Source organism: Ciconia boyciana, chromosome 7 (genome assembly GCF_034638445.1).
Source record: "Ciconia boyciana chromosome 7, ASM3463844v1, whole genome shotgun sequence".
Taxonomy (NCBI): domain Eukaryota; kingdom Metazoa; phylum Chordata; class Aves; order Ciconiiformes; family Ciconiidae; genus Ciconia; species Ciconia boyciana.
In genome coordinates this window covers 15,735,241-15,754,802 of record NC_132940.1, presented here as the reverse complement: position 1 = coordinate 15,754,802, position 19,562 = coordinate 15,735,241, and the positions used below count along the sequence as shown (strand labels likewise).

At 39.9% G+C, this 19,562-nt stretch overlaps 1 protein-coding gene across 8 annotated transcripts in view; it reads right to left on the bottom strand.

Moving 5' to 3' along the window:
* The window catches only part of ADGRL2 (adhesion G protein-coupled receptor L2), a 163,249-nt gene that overhangs the window by 71,523 nt on the left and 72,164 nt on the right, over positions 1–19,562 (bottom strand). For all 8 annotated transcript variants that reach the window (XM_072867125.1, XM_072867122.1, XM_072867123.1 and 5 more), the window contains exon 3: positions 2,465–2,678. In XM_072867125.1, coding sequence (XP_072723226.1) covers positions 2,465–2,678 — 214 coding nt within the window. The remainder of the gene's footprint in view (positions 1–2,464; positions 2,679–19,562) is intronic.

The following is a 19,562-nucleotide window of genomic DNA, read 5'->3' as shown; positions in this document are numbered from 1 at the left end:
TCTCATTAAGCTAGTGTTTTCGCGTTGTAACTGCAGTAAATGTAGCTGCTGTGCAAAAGCTGTGGAGTAATGTTGCAAATGAACAATGAGTATTTAATAATTGTCGTGGAACTACATTTAACTGCAGGTCTAAACTGAATTGACTGGTCAAACGCAGTGGTAAAAACACTGCTGGCTGAAGTGATAAAAACATGTCATTAGCCCTTAAAAGGAAACACCGTAAGGTTTTAAGTAGCAATGTAGAAACTATTGCTGCTTATTTCTAAAGGTACAGGAGAAAAGTTTTCCTGTGATCAAATGTTCTAACAGATTGGTTTTTTCTAGTCCGTTTTAAAAAAAAACCCAACAAAACCAATGAGTCTCTTAGTCCTTCAGGTGAGATTTTTCTATGCAATTGCTGCCATCAAAATACAGCTGATGTGATACTTCTAGATATCAGATCAAGGACATGTGCTGAGTACCAAAAAACAGTTTGCCTTAGACAACAAAAAATTATGATCACCAATGCAGTTATAGATAAATGAGATACAAGAACTTTTAATATTTCATAAGAAATTTGCAAAGTTTTTCTATGCTTGCAATATAGCACAAATTGAGCAATTCTGAGAAAAGATTAAACAAGGCAAGAGACAGCTTTTCTACTTAATGACAGGATCTGAGAAAGGAAACTACAAAAGCAAACTTCCAAATTACTAAAAATGCCAGACAAAAATAGAAAGCAGTGTCAAAGGATCTTTGCCATTTGTTCAGACACAAAAAAAAGAACAAAAATGAAAAACTCTCTCTGAGCATAGATATGCTGAACCAATGTCATACATGTGATCACAACTTCATTTTAATCTGTTGAAAAATGGGTAAGAGTGGAAGATTGGGGAAGTTCAAAAATACTCTCTGCTATCATAAACTTACAGTTGATTAATTGAAAGGGGAGGATTGAAATTTCAGCTTTCCAGTAACAGTTTGATGTCACTTTAAGCAAGATTTTGCCTCTGTATTTGTCTCTGACTACCGTAATCTGTATATTTGCAGTGAACATAAGGAGGACTTTGATCAAAACACAACATGCATTTTACACAACAAGGAAGTCTACAGAGAGGCGCTACATTTACAAAAGCAATTGAAGGTGGTTTCAAAGGGAGTTGACAGATTAGAGGATGATGACACCGCTGCTGCGTCTCAATGGAAATCTGGCTTGATCTAATTAACAACAACGAACTAGAACCACAAAAAGATAATTCAAACATGATTTAAAGAAGTTATATTACCTTTTTACTAGCGTACCGATGGAGCCTTTCCCTTACTGATCACAGAACAAGTCACAGGTTGAACACAGAACAAGAATAAAAGGCCTGATATCCTTAATTTACCTCCAGCATTTGAAATTGAAGCCTGAGATCTAGCCCAAATATTTGACTACAGAAGTAGAGAACATCCATGTTTTCACATGAAAATGATAAAAAATTGTAAAAGTCACACTCACGACAACTTGAGTGAACTGGGAAATCAAAATGGAAGATTATTTTAAAGATGTGACTATATGTTACTGAGTGCTACCATGTTCAAACAGAACACAGTAAATGGAGCACAGCATGCAGGACAACTTCTGTGTTTCATTTGACACATCTGTGTACATGCACCAGAAAGATCCCAGGTTATTCCCATCCCCTTTTTGTTCAGATTCCTCACCCTAGGGAAAATGCACTGGGAGGAAACCTTCTCACCAATCCTGAACTTACTCAGGCTTGTAGTTCAAGCCAGTAACAATGCCAGTGACTGATTTGTGCTGACATTTCCACAATTGTCGGTACTAGGTGACTGCTGCCTGTATGCGGCCCATAGCACAGGCATTTCTGTGAATCTTAGTTCTGAAGCACCTTTTGTACTAAAACTGCTTTTATTGGCTCTTCTGACTGATTGTCTTCACTGAATGACAATCACTGCCACTAAGACATAATGTAACTTGTGCTTATATGCATATATGCTTCTGTACACACATGCATAATGCCATATAATCATCCTGGTATTTAATCATTCCAGTATTTTCCACTGGATGCATTTTATAGGTGGGAACTATGGCAATGATTTACTGCATTCATAGGAAATGTATAATTTTGCCAGGGAATGTAGAAGTTACTGAAAAATGCAGCAGTCGTTTGGACACATTTTGAGTGCTGTTTGACCACCTAAAAGACAAGGAGACAGGGAATCTCCAAATAATTGAATTGTTCCATTCTCCTCGCAGTTGTCTTCCTGCTTTTTAACTTTTGCTCACGGAATTTTAAAAAAACCACTCTAATTGCAACTGGTAGTTTTTATTTCCTTCTAATATTACTAGATAGAAATAATACTACCTCAATAGCAAACTGGCAACTATAACGTGGCATTTCCTATAGTATATATCCCTTACCGTATTAATTCAGGCATTTTTCGTCTTCAGTCCTGAAAATGATATATGTATTTTTACCTTTGTGTCATAATTTTGTAGGCATCTGGAAGGAAGCATTCTGTGTTCTCCATCTGGAAAGGGTCAGCATCACAAATCTTGTCGTCTGTCCGTCCATAGTTAGCGCTTTCTATCATAATAACATCACTTCCTGGACACCGAAGGTCAATGGAGTAGCCTTCGCAGGAGAGCTCCCTCCTAACCAAACCAAACGGTAGTGCTGCTCGGCTGAAACCTAAAAAAAAAAAAAAAAAAAAAAACGGGATTGAGCCTAAAGGATATATTGCACTGGACTATTTCTGTCACACAGGCACTAAGTGTCATCAGTGTGCTAAAAGAAGTGCACTTTTAAACAGTTTGACCTGGTACCATGTTAAGTGAAGCATCTTTCATGAAACTGTCACATCCCTACACCACTGCTGCTGTGTCCTTAATCTGGGAAAGGACGAAATTCCTCTTCACTTCTAACCCTTGCCAGGGCAGACAGTGGCGCCTGTCTGCACGGCTACATTGCACGTTCCCATTCCCACCTCTTTTCTCTCTGCTTCTTTCTCCCCTCTTCGGGTGCAGTCAGACAGGCTGTGTCTGAAAGTGGGAAGTAACACAGCAGGCAGGATTTGCAAATGCAGAAGTGATTTAAAAAAAACAAACAAACCCAAAAACAAAAACAAAAAACCAAAGCCATAGTTCCAACTTCATTAGTCTTTCTTAATTTGTATCTTCCTTTCTCCAGGAAGAGTTGGTTTATTTTGCTCAGCTATTCTATGTCCCCAGCATGGACATGTCTGTGCCACTGGATCCAATATACATGCCGATACTTTACCTAGTTGAACTTCACTGCTCCTTACTGTGCCTTTTACATAAATTAAACCACAGACAGATAAGATTTTGAACAAATATATAAATGATCAGTACAGCAAACCGCAGCTGTGTACTGTATAAAATCTCCCTGTCCCTCCCAAAAATTACATATGCGTTTCAAGGAATTCTCATTTTTAACATGTTTTTCTGCATGACAGAATTTCTAAAAATAGGTAACTTCTCTAAGAGTAATGAAGCAGTATCAAATGCTTTAGGAACAAAACAATGGTCCAGATATTCATCCCGATGTTTTGCCTTTTACAGACATTTCTTTACACAAAAAATATATTGCGTCAAAAATCAACTCTAGCTGTATACTACACTTTCTTGTACACAGCTGCTAGTGTATTATTATTAAACAGATTATTTCTGTTTCTTACAAAAGGTGTGCATTACTGTCTTTTGAAAGACAAGTTGGGTAACATGCTAGTGTTAAATACCTTTTTCTTTAAAATAGTAAATCCTTTCTAAATTTTCAACAGAATCACAGATATTTCCTCTTTTTAAAAAAGTCAACCTAATACAGTAGCACAAGGCCATTAATATTTCAGAGCAGGGTGCTGGAGACAAGTTGTGACAGCAAAGAGAAACAGCTAGTAAGTACGGAAAGTTGGAGCTCTACGGTTTTGAAGGCAAAGAAAATAAACTTTTCTTAGAAAGTATGATGCGTTAGAAGAGGCAAGGAAGCAAGGATCTAAAAAGATCAAGAACAACTTGAGATAACCCCTTGATAGTAAATTTTCACACGAACCAGAGGCTGTCACTTTTTCTACTGAATTAATGATCTGTGGATTAAAACTCCTAGCGTATGAAGATGATTATCTGTTAGGACTGCAAAAAAGAGCTGTTGATAATGATCATGCCAGTGTCAGGATGTGGCTCCCTGGCAGCCAGGCCCATCTTCCCGTCCACCCCTCCTCTACCTGCACACCCCTGCCGTCCCCTTTGCACCAGCACCAGCTTTTGTCCGACTTGTGTAGTAACCGAATGCAAAGGGCCGGTCTGACTCTAACCTCTCTCTACTGCACAAGAACCCACGAGGTCTCAGAGGACCAGCTCCTTGGCTGGGCAGGAATTCACCCCGGCACAAGGGGAAGGCCAGAGAACGGCAACCAGGTCTGCCTTTACATTACATATCCTGCACGAAACGGGTACCATTACTCTGCCAGTATGTTTCAGTATTTGTTAATAAGGGAAGAAGCCATATTGCTGTAGAAAGCACCACAGTTCCATCTCAAATTCACTCCTGGCCGTCGGTTTGGCTGCACATACCATGCGCAATAGCAAACACTATTATTAGAGACTTGCTGAAGTATCATGAGCTGAAAGCTGGAAAGAGCTAAAGCACAAATCCATCACATTAACACCCTAGAGGTTCCTCCCATGCAGCAAATTAATACAACGAAGACAGAAGCTGCTCATGGCTCAGTGAGGGCGTGAAATGGGCACAGAGAGGGGTACGCGCAAAACCCCCACCACACATGCATACAGCAGCTCCTTTGATTAATTACCATCACGACAGCTGCGGTGGGACCAAATGTAATGCTGCTAGTGGCTGCCATTCCGACATCCTACCGCTCCTGTCAAATTTAATGCCGTCCACATAAAGCTCATCCCCCCAGCTGGTGGCAATGGTGCCTGTATCTCCTGCCCTCAGCAGGGCTTCCCGGGCGTGCGGCACTGCCACGGCCTGGCCGGGGGACTGCGGCCGCCCCCTCCCTCGCTCCCTCCCTGCCTCCCACGGGAGCCCCACACGTGCTGTCACGTGGATGCGCGGCCCCACTTTTGGGTTTCTGTCAGCAAGGAGAGGAACAGCAGCTTTGGCTGTCCAAAGGGGATTTTTTGCACTTGGGCAGAGCGGGGAGGGGCGGGGGTGTGTAGGGTACAAGGGCTGAGGTGTCGGTGGCTACCCATGCAGCGTGCGTGCAGCAGCAGGTCAGCCGCATGGATCCTCATGGGGCCAGGGCTGGCAAACCCACACCCAGCTACCTGTGACAAGTACTGAACCCTTACTGCAGATCCTGCAGCACAGCCTCCACTTCTGCTAGGAAATACCTTGAATCCAAATACAAGACCTCCGCAGTTTGTTACAGAGATTAGCTGCCTGCAAATCTTATTTCATCATCTATGGCAACTGCTATAAGTACTATGAATGTGTTTTATCCTGCATTTTTTCCCCCTGCAGGCATCCATGAGAAGTTCTGTATTAGGACAAACATTAAAAATACTAGAGCAACGTTAGATCACTTCACAGGCAACAGAGGACACACCTGAGATTGTGATGTAGGTGTTACACTGTAAAAGCAGCAAGCAATAAAGCGAAACAATGCAGCATGCATCAGGTGCAGAGGCTGCTCTGAGGAGTCTCTATGGCGCAGAAACAATTTTAACTGAATAAAATAAATTTGAAGTCCACTAACAAAGCTGCTGTGATCTTTATTCTGAAGCTTTACTTGTAATCTTTTCCTATCAACAAAGAAAAAATAAGCATATCAACAAGCAAAGTGTAATTCAATCCATCTTGCAACCCTGACAATCGAAGAAAGAACTAGTGGGAGGCCCTGTGAGTGAAAAATCAATATTGCAGCTTTGTGCCGTGCAAATGTGAATACTGCCAAATAGCAGTGCTTAGGGTAAAATGAACTGTTTTGCTCCATTTTCTCCTCTCTGAACAAATGATTTTGAAACGACAGCTTTTTTTGGAGCTATAAAATGTCAAGCAATAACTCCCTGCGCTTTAGGCAAGTGATTGGAATAAATACCTCTTGGCAACAGGTGCAATGACTTAGGACTGAAATTCATTTACATTCAGGAGATAATTCCTGATAAACAGATGCACTGCCACAGGATGGAAGTTTGAATGACCGGCATCTGAATGCTACTGCCTGCTTCTGCATCATTCCAGAGCTTTTTAGACGTAAGTATGTAGCTCTGTCAATAATTACTGTTCTCACTGGTAACTCTGTAGCTCCGATGCAATTCCTCATGAATATTTTCGTGAACCAACCTCATGAACCAACCTGTGTTCAACCCGCTGCTTGCCTTACCGTACCTTGCATAAACCTCTTTCGTTTGGCTCTCCTCCTGCAGTTGAAATCAACATTCCTCCTCTTCCTGCTAATTGCTTCAAGGCATACCGTGCCGTGGATGACACCGCTCCTGCTGTCTGCCGCCCCAGAACGCAAAGTGCTTCCCGACTGGAAAGACCTTTCTGGTGCCGGGGCTGGGACTTCCAGCACAACATAAACATTAACTCAAGTAAGCGTCTATTACCAAATGCAGCATATGCCGTCTCTGATTCATTCGCGTTTGTATATATTAATCAGTGCTCTGTGTGTGTTTTTTTAAAAAATCCAAGAAGATTAATACCTAATGAGAAAAAGAGCGTGGTTTCTGTCCTGCTGACCATTTTGATTATGGAGAAGCTTCCTGGCAAACATACGTTTCCTGCTCACAAATTAGTTGGTTTATCTGTTCACAAATTAGTAGAGTGCAGGCTCTTTATTGAAAGAACAAAATAAACTGCTTTTGCGAAATTGCATTTCTAAGAAAAAAAGGTAGAGGGGATTTTCAGTGGTAATACACATTCTTTAATGCTTTGTTGATCAATCCATCTAGAAAAACACATTGAGAAAAAAACCTAAATGAAACATCACAAACAAAAATCTTTCCTCTTATACTCTAGTCTATGAAATGAAAAAATACAAGTCCTATGAAAGAAATGTAACTCAGACCCATGTTTCAGAAATACGTTAAATTCACATTTGGCTAAAAATTGTTTCATATAAGTTTTCAATGCCTTATTTATGGTCTTGGTTCCTTCGTAAGAAACGATTTGTCTTTAGAAAGATAACCTAAATTTGTCAAAGTGCAAAGAAAAGTTAATAATTCACAGCAATCCCGCCCACTAGCATACCATCTTTTTGAGCTGTCAATAATAAGAAAGCGTGCTAAGTTAGGTAGATAAAAGCAAAAAGGCACCACCACATTTGAATGTTCACCCCATACAGAGGAAAACCAGTGGAATGTAAACAGGCTAACATCAGTACTCCTCGACATCAGAAGCAAGGAACCTTTGATTAAAACTTAAAGCACAGAGAAAGTCAACATGGAAATATAAAATTATTTCAAAGAATGCAGATACTGGAAGAACCGAGAATCCAAAACAAATCTTTGCAGAAATAAATATATATGTCTCTGCAAGCAAGGAAATATTGCTTCTTGTGTTATTTGGCTCTAACAGAAAGGTCTTTTGAAAAGAGCACATCTTTTCAAACAGAATGTTTACAGTTGTCTCTTTCACAATCTCTTTTATTTTACCAAATCATGCAACATGATGATGATTCAAGTTCTACACAAGATGAAGTGATGCATCTTGGGCAGCATTTCAATAATATATGTTCAACACATGCAAAGCCTGACAAAAACTGTGCTGAGAATCGTCTCCCTCTCCCAGCGAAGTGTGTATGTGCACGCACAGAGGGTGCACAGAGACAGCTGAACATACTTCGCCATCTGAAAATCATGCAAATGCTCAACATGGGCTCTGCAAAGCTTTTATAATTCCACAGAAAAGCCTCAGCATCCTGCAGTTTCTAAAGAATCCCACGAACTCTGTCAAGGGAGACTTTTCTCCCCGTCTCTCAGCACCGTATATATTTCACACAGACAACCATGCTATTTTGTTAAACAGCTTTTAAATTATCCAATCCTGGTCAACAGATCACTACCAACTACTACAAAGATAGAGGCAATTTAAATGACAACTGTTGCTTTCTAATTCTATCTTTGGGGGAAAAAGTCATTCTGGCAAGCATGTCTGTTAAAAGATTACATTGGCACAGTAAGAGCTTCTGATACTGCAGAGAGGTCTGGAGTTCACAGCACTCAGCTCTCCTTTCAGGGAAACCCAGCAGCCAGCGCACAGCCAGCCCGCGCTGCTGCCCGGCAGACAAAACCCCACTGTTCCGTCGGGGTAAAATTAGGCAGGAAGCGATCATCTCAAAAATATTCTCCTACAGCTGTGTTCTTTGCCATTTTAAGTATATACTCATTATTTTCATTTAAGATGCTGGAAGGAGGGGACATCTAGAGAAAAGGGATTATTTAGTGACGGAAATCTATTTTCTGGTAAGAGACATCTTTCTCATGTTTTTTAACTCATTCATAAAAACGGGATTAACTCAAAACAAGGTACATGAAAGCATGTTCATTATTTGAACTTTGACAAAGAGGCCCAAAGTCCTCAGGAACAGACTTGACCATTGAAACGTGCACATAAATTACACTGAAGCAAGGCAACTGTTTCATTGAATAAATTAGCTGTGAGGGGTGATTTTTAACAGTGGTTTCTAGACTTCAGTTTCTCAGACATACCGTTTCATGTTTTAACTACTTGGCTGAAATCTGGAAGCCTGTCTCTTACAAAATAGAAATATGAATTGCTATCGAAAAAAGCTTCTAGAAATAGTAGCTAACTAATGATGGATTTTTATCAGTAATTTTTACTTTTTATTAGATTGCAATTTAGTCTTAATAGTTTTAGAATTTTAAAAACCTGTCAAATTTTAGTGTTTTTCAAGATTCAGTGTGAGCAGCAGAACTGTAACAGTAAGTGATTTTCTGTAATTATATACTTAATATTCAGTGTACATAAACATAAAGCACGGTATGTCTGATTAATGAAATTCAGGACAGAAGGCTGAGTTACACCCTCTGACTCACACCAGGACAGGTCCTGCCTTCCAGGTTCACTGAAACTTATTACAATTTTCCTTTTACGTTTTCCAGTCTCCATGCAATTCTCAAAAATATCCCTGTGAGGCTCTCTTCAGCAAAAAAAGAGTCAGGGCTTACCTGCTTTCTGCACCTTGTTGAATGATTCAGCAAAACCTGAAGTGAGCAGCAGCATCTCTGCCTTTTAATGTAACAGCACCGATCCTTCCTGTGTACGGCTGGCAAGGATCTCATTTAAATTCTCCTAAACAGCTCTCACCCCTCATTCAGAAGGGCGAGAATATGTCTCTTCAAGGTAAGAGAATTAAGGTTTTTTTAAAATTGTGGTTTTGTTGTGGATTTTTTTTTTTAATAGCAGGAGACAAAAAGAGTGCTACATTGACAGACCTGCAGATCGAAGTCCTTCAACCATCTGGAGCAAGAACAGGCCAGACAGCAGCCATGCCCGCATCCCCACATTAGTCCATCATGTCTCAACCTTATTTTGAAGGAATCACCACTATGGGAAAAGAGATAGTTTGGTCTTCATGCCCATTTAATCCTTCACCTCCCTGCTGAGGCTGCCACAAGAGTGCTAATTAATGCTAAACTGTGAAAATGGGCTTCTCCACTTTGAATCCAGCCACACTGAAACTGGATAGAAACCACTAATTCCTTTAATGAAAGTCACCAAACCAGAGCCTGGTTCCTGGCAGCATTTTAGCAATGCCTACATATGGCAGATGGAAACCATGTGATCTAAACATGAAAGTCTAAATATCCAGTGTAAAAATATGCATGTTGTTCAGTTCTCACTTAGAACCAAATTTTATTCTCATATGCATGCACCTTTCCCATCCCTTTCACTGGGAGCTGTATGCATGAGAGCAAAACTTTGCCCTCTTGATCTAAAATTATCCCAGTTTGAAACAGTATTCATCTGTCAATGATATTTCTTTTCTTTTGCCAGCCAGATGTCTGTTCTCAGGCTGCAAGAATCTCCTTCCTTTTTTCCTTCACATCATACACACTTGATCCTCTGCCAGCTCGCAGACAACACTCTACCCTTTTCTTTCTTGCCGTTAAATACATTGCATCTTCAAAATTTCTCAAGGCAAATAAGTCCCATGGCCTCTGTAAATCCCCCTCCTGGAGGTTATCTCCAGTTTACCAACTGTGAACTCTCTGAGCACACCACCTGTCAGGAAGGAGAAGGTTCTGAATCAGAAACAACCTCCGAAACAGGGAGGCAAGACACACAAAGGCTGATGTGTCAGAAATGTTGTGTCAACAGGATTTCCCGTTGAATTATTTCCTCTGCACAGGATGCTGGTAGCAGAATAAAAATAAATATTCTTTTATTTTCTGTAAAAATGTATTTTGACAACAATTTATATTTCCAGTTATCTCAATCATTTTTGATTGGAAACCATGCGCTGAGGAGGGGCAGGGGAAGAGGAAGAAAGGGGGTATGATTTCCATCAGCAGTATTCCGAGTGAACAGCTGACAAAAGAAATATGCTTTTGTTCCCATCTTTAAGAAACCCAAAGCCTTGTCACCTCAGAGGCTGATAGAAACCATGCAGAGATGTACCATCTCCTTGGGAATATGTGCATTGGTGAAAGTTAAATCACTCCAGCAGGTGACACGTTGGTTGCCAATAATAACCCTTGGTGTGCTGTGTACATCACCTTCTTAAATGGGTTATACCTAACCTGTTTAAGAAAGCAAAACATTTAATCTCACTAAAATGTAGAAATTGGACCCTGATAATTCTGGCTCATTTTAAACAAAATGTTATTCTATAAGTGCCAGAGTTTAAAATACCGAATACGGGCCTAGTGCTAAAAAATTATCACAGATTTAATTAAAAATATTGTATGATTGCTACCACATGGTAATAGTTGAGATCACAGTGGTAAAATTACAAAGGGGGTGTTTTCTTGTTTAAATACAGAATTATATATATATTAGAAACAGAATCAAGCAACAATGTAGCAGTTCATATACTCTCTTTTGTTTCAATAAAATGATGGGGTAGAGACAATTGTCACAGTATAATTTATAGTGGAAAAATTATGTGGTTAATTTTAATGATGGCAAGCCACTTAAAGAGTGCTTATGAGTATGCAAATAGCACAGCAATCCCCCTTGTCATTCAGTATAGCTTTCGAAACATTTCTGAGGATGCGGGAGTAGAAAGAAGAACCCTTGGAAACATAAAGGCTCAAGATCCCGCAAATGAAACTGCTAAACCAAAATACACAGTCATACCTTTTGAAAACAAGGAGAAGAGCAATGTGATGAATGTACTTTAAGGTAAATGTGCCATCACTTCAAATATTCCCACAAATAGATATGAGACAAGAGTAGCAAGCAATCTCGGAAAATGCCTGTCAGAGTGAAATGCTTTCTTCCTGACCTTACCTTCTACGAAATATTTGTGGATTTCTAAAAGACTATTATAGAGAGGAGAGGGATATACCATACATAGTTTTTACAACATACTTAAGGTTGTGGCGCATTCCGGGAATCATGGAATAATCCTACGTAGATACTCGAGAGCATCCTCTGAATAATAAATTGCATGAAAGGAAAACTATTGAATTGTTTATAAATAAATAGGTAATTTTAAAAGTCCTAAGGAATATATGTGGGTCTACCATGCTCCCTGGGCAGCAGGGAGTACGAATGGCAACAGAGTTACTACTTCCAGAGTAAATAAAGGAAATACGCACCTCGGCTACCCTGTCAAACTGCTGTTAATCACCTATGAAGGAACTGCATATCCATATGCCTTATTGCAAACACTAAAGACAAGGGAGATAAAGTGACAGGATAGCTAAATTCCACCTGGACTCAAATTCAGGGCTTCTGAATTTGGATTCTGGTTTTTAATCCTGGAATTTGTGTGTGTCCTCCCAACTGTCACAATGTGGATGCAAGAATGCTCTCAGCTTTTAGAGAACCAGCTAATGAGCGCTCAAATGAAATAAATAAAAATCAGGATCCCTGGAATCTCTGAGTACTAAGACAGAAAGTAAACCATTTTCCGTAATTATGTGATAGGAGTTCCATAATTAATGCTATTTACATTAGAAAGTAACAAAAGGGATGAATACACGCTGTAACACAACACAGAAAGGAAAACTTTGCATTTTCTCGTTACTTCTAATTAGAAGCACATATCCAATAGCTGAAAGACTGTGCTTCCAAAGTTGTTCATTGATCTTAATACAACCAATAATAAAGGAAAGGACTAGGAAAGCTCCGCACCAGACCAGGGAAAAAAATCATCATTAGGTGCTCAAGTATAAGCTCAATATCCAGCAAGACAGAAGTACTGCACCGGTACTACAGATGTGGAACGCAAAGTAATTTCCTCACTAATTAATGCATTTTACATAGTCCTTCACTGTACCGGCTCACAGTTTTCTTTCTTTAAAAAAAATCTTTCCCTACATATCTAAAGCAAGTATTTCAGGAGGAGGCAGCTGTGAAGTATAAAAGATCTGATTGCTCCACTTTTTTCCACACCACCTAAAACGACACTTTCCTACCAAAAGCGCCGTGTTCTCTTGATACATTATTTAGGTGCACAAACAGGCGGACAGCTTCTGCAAGTCAGAGGGGACGGCTCCCGATCTAACGGCCGGGTCGGGAGGGAGCTGCGGGTCCCGCTGGGCTGCCACCTCCTCGCTGTCCCAGCGCAGCAAAGCCAGCCTTGCCCGGCCCGCTGCCAGCCTCTGCTCGCACCCACGGGGTCCCTCCGCTCGCCGATCCGTTTACATTGTTGTTTCTTCTACAGCGGTGAGTTTTATTAATCAAGATAATTTCCAGAGCGAGCTCAGAGCGTGATCAAAGCAGCCGTTACGGCAGCGTAATTGAGGAGGGAGTTGTTAATCTGCCGGGGGTGCCAAGGAGGGAAGGAGAAGGTTAGGGGTGTCCAAAGGAGGCAGGAATGAGCAGGTGTTAGGGTAACTATTTAAATTAGGCATCCTGACATAATCATTTATAACGGAGGCTTTAGACTCCCTGGAAGGCACTAAAGCTGGATACCCTATCTATTCTACTCAGTAAGCAAGCTGCATTTCTTTTGGTACAAACAGCGATTTTAGTAAGTCTCCAGTACTGCAAAGCAAGCTGTATTTAATGAAGCTATTCTCTGCAATTTATACAATCCCACGGTAGAACTGCAGTGCCTTTGCTGTCTCTGCCCCTGATGAATTTGAAGTCCAGATTCTTACTGGGTTTCAGCAATGTATGGCCCATGTTGCCTTTAAAGACAATTTTGATCTCCAAAACCAAAACGAACCCTATTTTTCCACGACGATGGTTTTCACAAACACAACCCTCTAGAAGATTGCAAGGGTACTTTATGAATCGAATGCAAAATACAGAAATAGTATCATCTCCCACTGAAATGCTGTCATCTCTGAAGGATGTGTTGAGATCCAACATTATGCAACTCTTCATAGTAGTAATTTTGTAATATTTTATCTACTTGAAAATAATAGGGAATTTTAGGTAAGCAGAATCTTAATTACCCCAATTAAGTTCTCATCCTGCATCACTAATGTCATCGGGAGCTTTGTCATTAACCTCAACGAGTGCAGGATAGATTCCTTAGAATTTAACCTGGACACTCAATATTCCTGTTCTAATGAAAAATGCATTAATGAGCTTCATTATACTACTCCATTTTAAAGAAGCATCTTCAGTAGTCAGTTTCCCTCAACAGCCTAATGGGGCACTGGTGCATTAGTGAGCTGGGACTTGACACAAGAGTGTTTAGGTCACTGTAAGTCTTTTTATTGACTCAATGAGCTTCACATTCAGCCCACCCAGGCAAGAGCAACACTTACTGACTCACTTCAGGAACTCCCTGCAGTAATGATGACAAAACGTGTAGAAACTTTTGAAATTAAAACTGGGGTGGTACAGCTGAAAGACTATACGTAGTGAAATAAACACAATTAAAACTAAAATTCCTCCCTATAATTAAAAAATGACACAAATTTTCTATATAGTCTGCATGGAGGATCCTCAACCCATTTCAATCACTACCTTTTTTCCAGTCATCTACTGGGACACATTATGGGAAAACTAGTGATCTTCTTTGACCTTCATTTTATTTTATTAAATGCAGCAGACACCTCATGCTGAATACGAAATAAAAAATATGCAACCCAGGAAAGTACTTTAAGAAAAAATGCCCTTTGGAGGACCCAACTTCAGTCTTGATATATAATGACACAGACTTGCCAATGACACTTGAATGAAGATCTCTATTATATATACTATTGTGTTCAAAATCCTATTCTGAATTACAAAGTTTAGAACAGGCCCTGTAGATCACATTTCAGTCACTGCTTTATAAATGCAGGAAATACGTATTTGAAATACATGTGAAGTTAGAGCAGACTAACTGTACTTCCCATCTTTAGCCACATTTTAGGAGAGGATTTCTGTTTCAAATACCTATCCGACTGGTAGTAGTAAAAAACCTCCCAAGTACCAAAATACACTCTTTGTTTACACAACAGTGGCTGATGTACTGCTAATAAAGCCTTCAAGGAGAAAATAATGTGAATTGCCCAAGCAAGGGAAACTGGCACTTGCAGATACTATTTTATTTTTCCCATAGCTGTAAGGACAACTGAGAAGTATCACTTGTTGCAGCCCCTTGCCTCTGAAAAACGGCGGGGGAGAGGCTGGGGAGGGTGGAAGGCGAGGTGGTGAGTGCGGATGTCTATTATCCCTGCTAGTAAGCGCAGATTAACAAGTCATCACCCAACATAATATCCATCCACTGTATTTCAGTTAACTGCTGCCTGAGCGACCTGCCTAAAATTCCAAACGCTAAATGCGAGCCTAATTTGTAGCTGGTTTAGAGCCGCATCCATTTGGATAGGTGTAGCTGGTCGTAACAATAGTGTGGCGGTATTCAAATTTGGAAGGGAGGGGACGTATGGAAATCCCTCTCCCTAATTAAATCAGAGAATGAGAGTTTGAAGTGGTAAATAATAAATCACAAAGAATCCTCAATCTGGTTGTCAAGGAAACCAGTATGCCTCTGCCATAATTGCTGTGAGCCCAATCTTGCCCTTTTTGACATCAAGCCTTATCATGCATTCTGGTCAGAGACTGAGAAAGTAGCTTTCCTATTCCTCTCAGGCAGCCCTGTAGCTGGCAGTGAGCTCGCCCGAGCGGGCCGTGCCACCGCGGCAGCCAGCGCCATCCGCCTCCTGTCTGCAGACGGTAATTAACTAGCGAGCTCCAGTACACTGCCATCAACTCTTAGATTAGAAGTGGGACCGACCGGCTTGATCGCGGCACTGGAAGGTCTCAGCAGCTGCGTTTACTAGAAAGGCATTCCTAATGTACTGTTGCTAACATCTTGAGCCTGGTCGTCTCAGCCTGTCACAAGTCCCAGGAATTTCTAGTTCCCCTGTGCTCCTACTCCCCTGAGCGCATCCTCCGGGAAGCAGGAATCAGCCGGTCATTTTACTCGTGGACATGTAAGATGCTTGTGAAAGAGATGAACAGGGAAAGGGAAGCACAAGACAAAATAAACGCTTTCCAAAGCACAACAAAATAGATTAAAAATTGACCCCATGCCAAGTCATTCAGATAGCTTACTTGCATCATTGTCTTTTTCCTCTGTGATGATAATTACCTTTTATAAACATATCCAAACTTGTTTTTTCCTTCTGTTTTTGGTGTAATCACACATCACCACTGGACACACACCAAACTTTGAGCATAAGCAATTCCCAGTACTTCAACACCAGGAAGGCCAAAAAGGGGAAAAAGCTATATTAGTGTCTCTATCTCATCCTTCAAGAAATCCTGAAGCAGGTTTTAGAGGAAGTATCTTCAAAGTAAGGAAATAGGAGGAACAACAGGCAAGTACATTATGTTCCCAGCTGACTTTAAGCAAAAGAAAATCCAGAGAGACAGGGAAGGATTGTGGGAAGGAAAAGAAATTTAAATCTCCCTTTAGGAACTACAGAGAGAAAAAGACCACCAGAAAGGATTCTAAAGGAAGAATTGCAACTGATTCCTCTTTGAAACGCTGCAACTAGTTGATTGTCTCCTTGCTATTTTACCAATGGATATATCTTCTTTTAATTCCTAATCCTATTCCAAGCAACAACCACCAAAACCAATTTCTTTAATATATCTTTATAAATTTAATGTTAACAAAATATGTTAAAAGTAACAAGTCTGATAAACCCTGGTGATTTTAATCCTTTGCTGTATGCCATTCCAATGAGCTTTGCTTCTTTCAGTACTTAAAGAATGCAAAGGATTCAGCTCAGGATCCAAGTTTCAATGGGACACTCTGGATACCCACTATATAATTCCTGAACTTTATCATGATGTCACATTTGGGTAAATATAATGTACAAATTTATTTTTATCCATTACTCAAAGGGGTATAACATGTTAACAGCACTTTCTTCTATCTGTTCAGCTACTACTCAAAGAAAGCTATTTATTTAGTTTTATTGACTCTAGCAACTGTCCTATCTTTTTTTTTTTTTTTTTGCTTGGTAGATAAACCAAGCATCTCAAGAAAACGTATGGTGCAACACAGTTTTTATGCTGTAATATTCAACACATAAACTAAGGACATTGGTAAAAACCTTTGTTCAACAGATCTGCAGACACGCAATGCATAAAAAGCAATAAATGCTTGTTCCATAGCAGGCTCAATCAAAACAGAATAAACTCTCCTCCCAACCCAACCCAAATCCCATCCATACTTCTCTTCCCAGGAAGCACAATGTAGGTGTTTGGTAGCTAAGAGAGCTTGGGCAAATTCATCTTTGACCTTTGTTCCAAAACAATTCATAGGATCAGAGCATCATGAGATAATTCAGGCTGAAATGGACTCCTGCCTCTGCCTATTCGCTCAAAATATTCTTTAATCCAAATACCTCTTCCAGCTATAAAACCTAAATCACATATAGGAAGAATTATTCCTACATAATTTAAAAACTGAAGCCCCTGTAGTTGTCATCCCAGTTAAAAAGGTACAATTATGGATTAATTACAGCCAATTACAATAATGCATATTAATATCTGTATCACTGTATATGCCTCTAAAACTCAATCACCTTAAGAAAAAAAAATGAAAAAGACAAAGGTTTCCATTAGAAAAGATAATGCAAAAGCAAATGAATGTGCCATTTGGGTATAAAAATGTTCATTTGCAAAATACACATGTAGCATCCATCAGAAGAAAAAAGGCCTTTAGCTGATTTACAGATAATTTACTATGGCACACTCTTACCACTATTTTATTCTTATTTGAAAAATTAGTCTGGATTCCTGAGCACAATGACAGCAACCAGTTTATTTTTATGTCTTTTTCTAAATTTCAGTGATCTTGAACCTTTAGGGCTAAACATCGCTGTGACAATCTATTTCTGTCATCGAAGAGTTTAATACTTTGAGATTCAAAGAACGGTGTCACCGGCTTTCCCAGTGACACAACACGCTGGAGAAGGAGTTCAATATTACCCAGACCCTGCTCCATCATAATCCACTGTGAAAAAAACACCTCTGTCTCTTCTGTTGGTAGGAAGCCATAACAACCTGATATTTCTCCTCTGAACAATTTTCCAGGTGGTCAATTTGATTTCTCAATTCTTTAGAATTTCTATGTCCTCTGTTTGAGCAGTCTCTATGCATCATCTTTTGTCTTCACCTTTTTGCTTAGAATCCTGCAATTTTGAACAAAAGCTTTCAAATTTCTTATTCTCTACAACACTAATCCCCAGACTTCAATAAACTTTGCTATTACATGGGGAGTTTTTTCAAGGCGTTATTGGTTCTTTATCTGAAACCAACTTGTTAACTCATATGGTATGAACCGAAATGGAGACAGTTTGTCCCGTAGCGGTGGAAGCCAAGGGCGTCCCATCCCTTTATGTCTGTGCTAGCCCGCGTGGTGCAGCAGCAGGCACGCTGCCTCCCTTGCTGCTGCAAACTTCAGCTCCCTGTCTGTACTTCAAACTGGCCAAAGGCTGTGCTGCAGGGTAGGGCTGAGCTGACCATGGACTGCTACCAGATCTTGGTTTATTAGGTTGGGCGTGGTACCACTAAACTGTAGATAAGCAGTTTCCGAACAGTTCTGAGCTCAAATGCAACTTTAATATGTCCCTGTACAGCATCATGCAGAAATATCCACAACTCTCTCCTGCAGTAGTTATGAGAAATGGTTATTAATTTTAATTGGCCTAAGCTAGCTTTTAGGGAAATTATATCTTCAGGTTTCATCACCTATCTGAATAGCCTCTTTTTGCAGTTACCATTGCTATTCAGCTACTAAGAAATACAGGCAATGCATTCTGTATTTTCTCACAGATTACCAACTATATTAAGCAAAGATGACTGGAAGCAAAACAAATAAAAAATTAAAGGCACTTTGAAACAAACTGGCTGTGATGCTCATGTATAGGTAACTTATCCATAGGCCTCTTTCTGGGAGCGTAGGACGAGACTGAAAACAAACTCCAAAACAGCAAACTACAGAGTTCCCCTTTGTGAAAATTACACCAACTTTATGTTGAGGAACAAGCTCTGGGTGCAGGACAATGTTCCAGCGGCTTTTTTCTTTCTGAACTCTCCTTCCAGGTCCCTGATGGAATTAGAAGTAGTTCACAATCCCCCATTCAAAACAAAAATGAAAATTGTCCTGGTATCAGATTCAACATAAAAATGTCCTAGCTGCACGGGACTTATAATTTTAAAGGTTACCACTGCTAATGATTTTGAAAGGCAAAACATTTCCCATTGTCATGACAATTTTACAGACTTATAAATCAGAAACCCTTTGATTTTTACAGTTCAATTTTAAGCATCTCCTTTTAGTCTTTGGACACTAACCCTGTAACAGCCACAGGTGACGGTGCATCAGAAGAAGAAATGAGGGTTATCTCACCCAGGTAGGTAGTGAGAAGCTTTACAAGGGCTTTCCCATCACCTTTCTTCACCTGCATAGCAATAAACCAGCCAGTGGGACAAACACAGGAGCTAAATTTGTTCAAGTCTTGCTCAGTAGGGTTGCTGGAACTAGGACATTGCAGAACATCATAGCGGAGGCAGTTTTACCACAAAAAACAAAGTTGGCACTAATATGAAATACCCGACAGTTTGGAGTCTAAAACTTAATCAGTTCTGAAGGCTTGTGCTTTATGAAAAGTAACCACTAAGACACCAGCAGAATAATTCAATGAACTGGAATCTGTGGCTTCAATTTTTTTCTGAAAATATCACATTTTCTCTTAGGCTTGCAAACAGTTTGAACAAGTGGCCTTTGCAAGGAGTAATTTAGTAAACAAAAAATATTACTTTGTGAATTAAAACTACTTTAAATAGAATCTATTGTGACCACAATTCATATTAACATGGCAAGCTCTTACAGAACGCCTTTTCAAGGAAAGAAATACATTCCTTGTGTGTTCAAGTATAGAGCCATAAACCATATGAGACCCTATTTATTTCAAATTTCCCATGATGCCATTTACT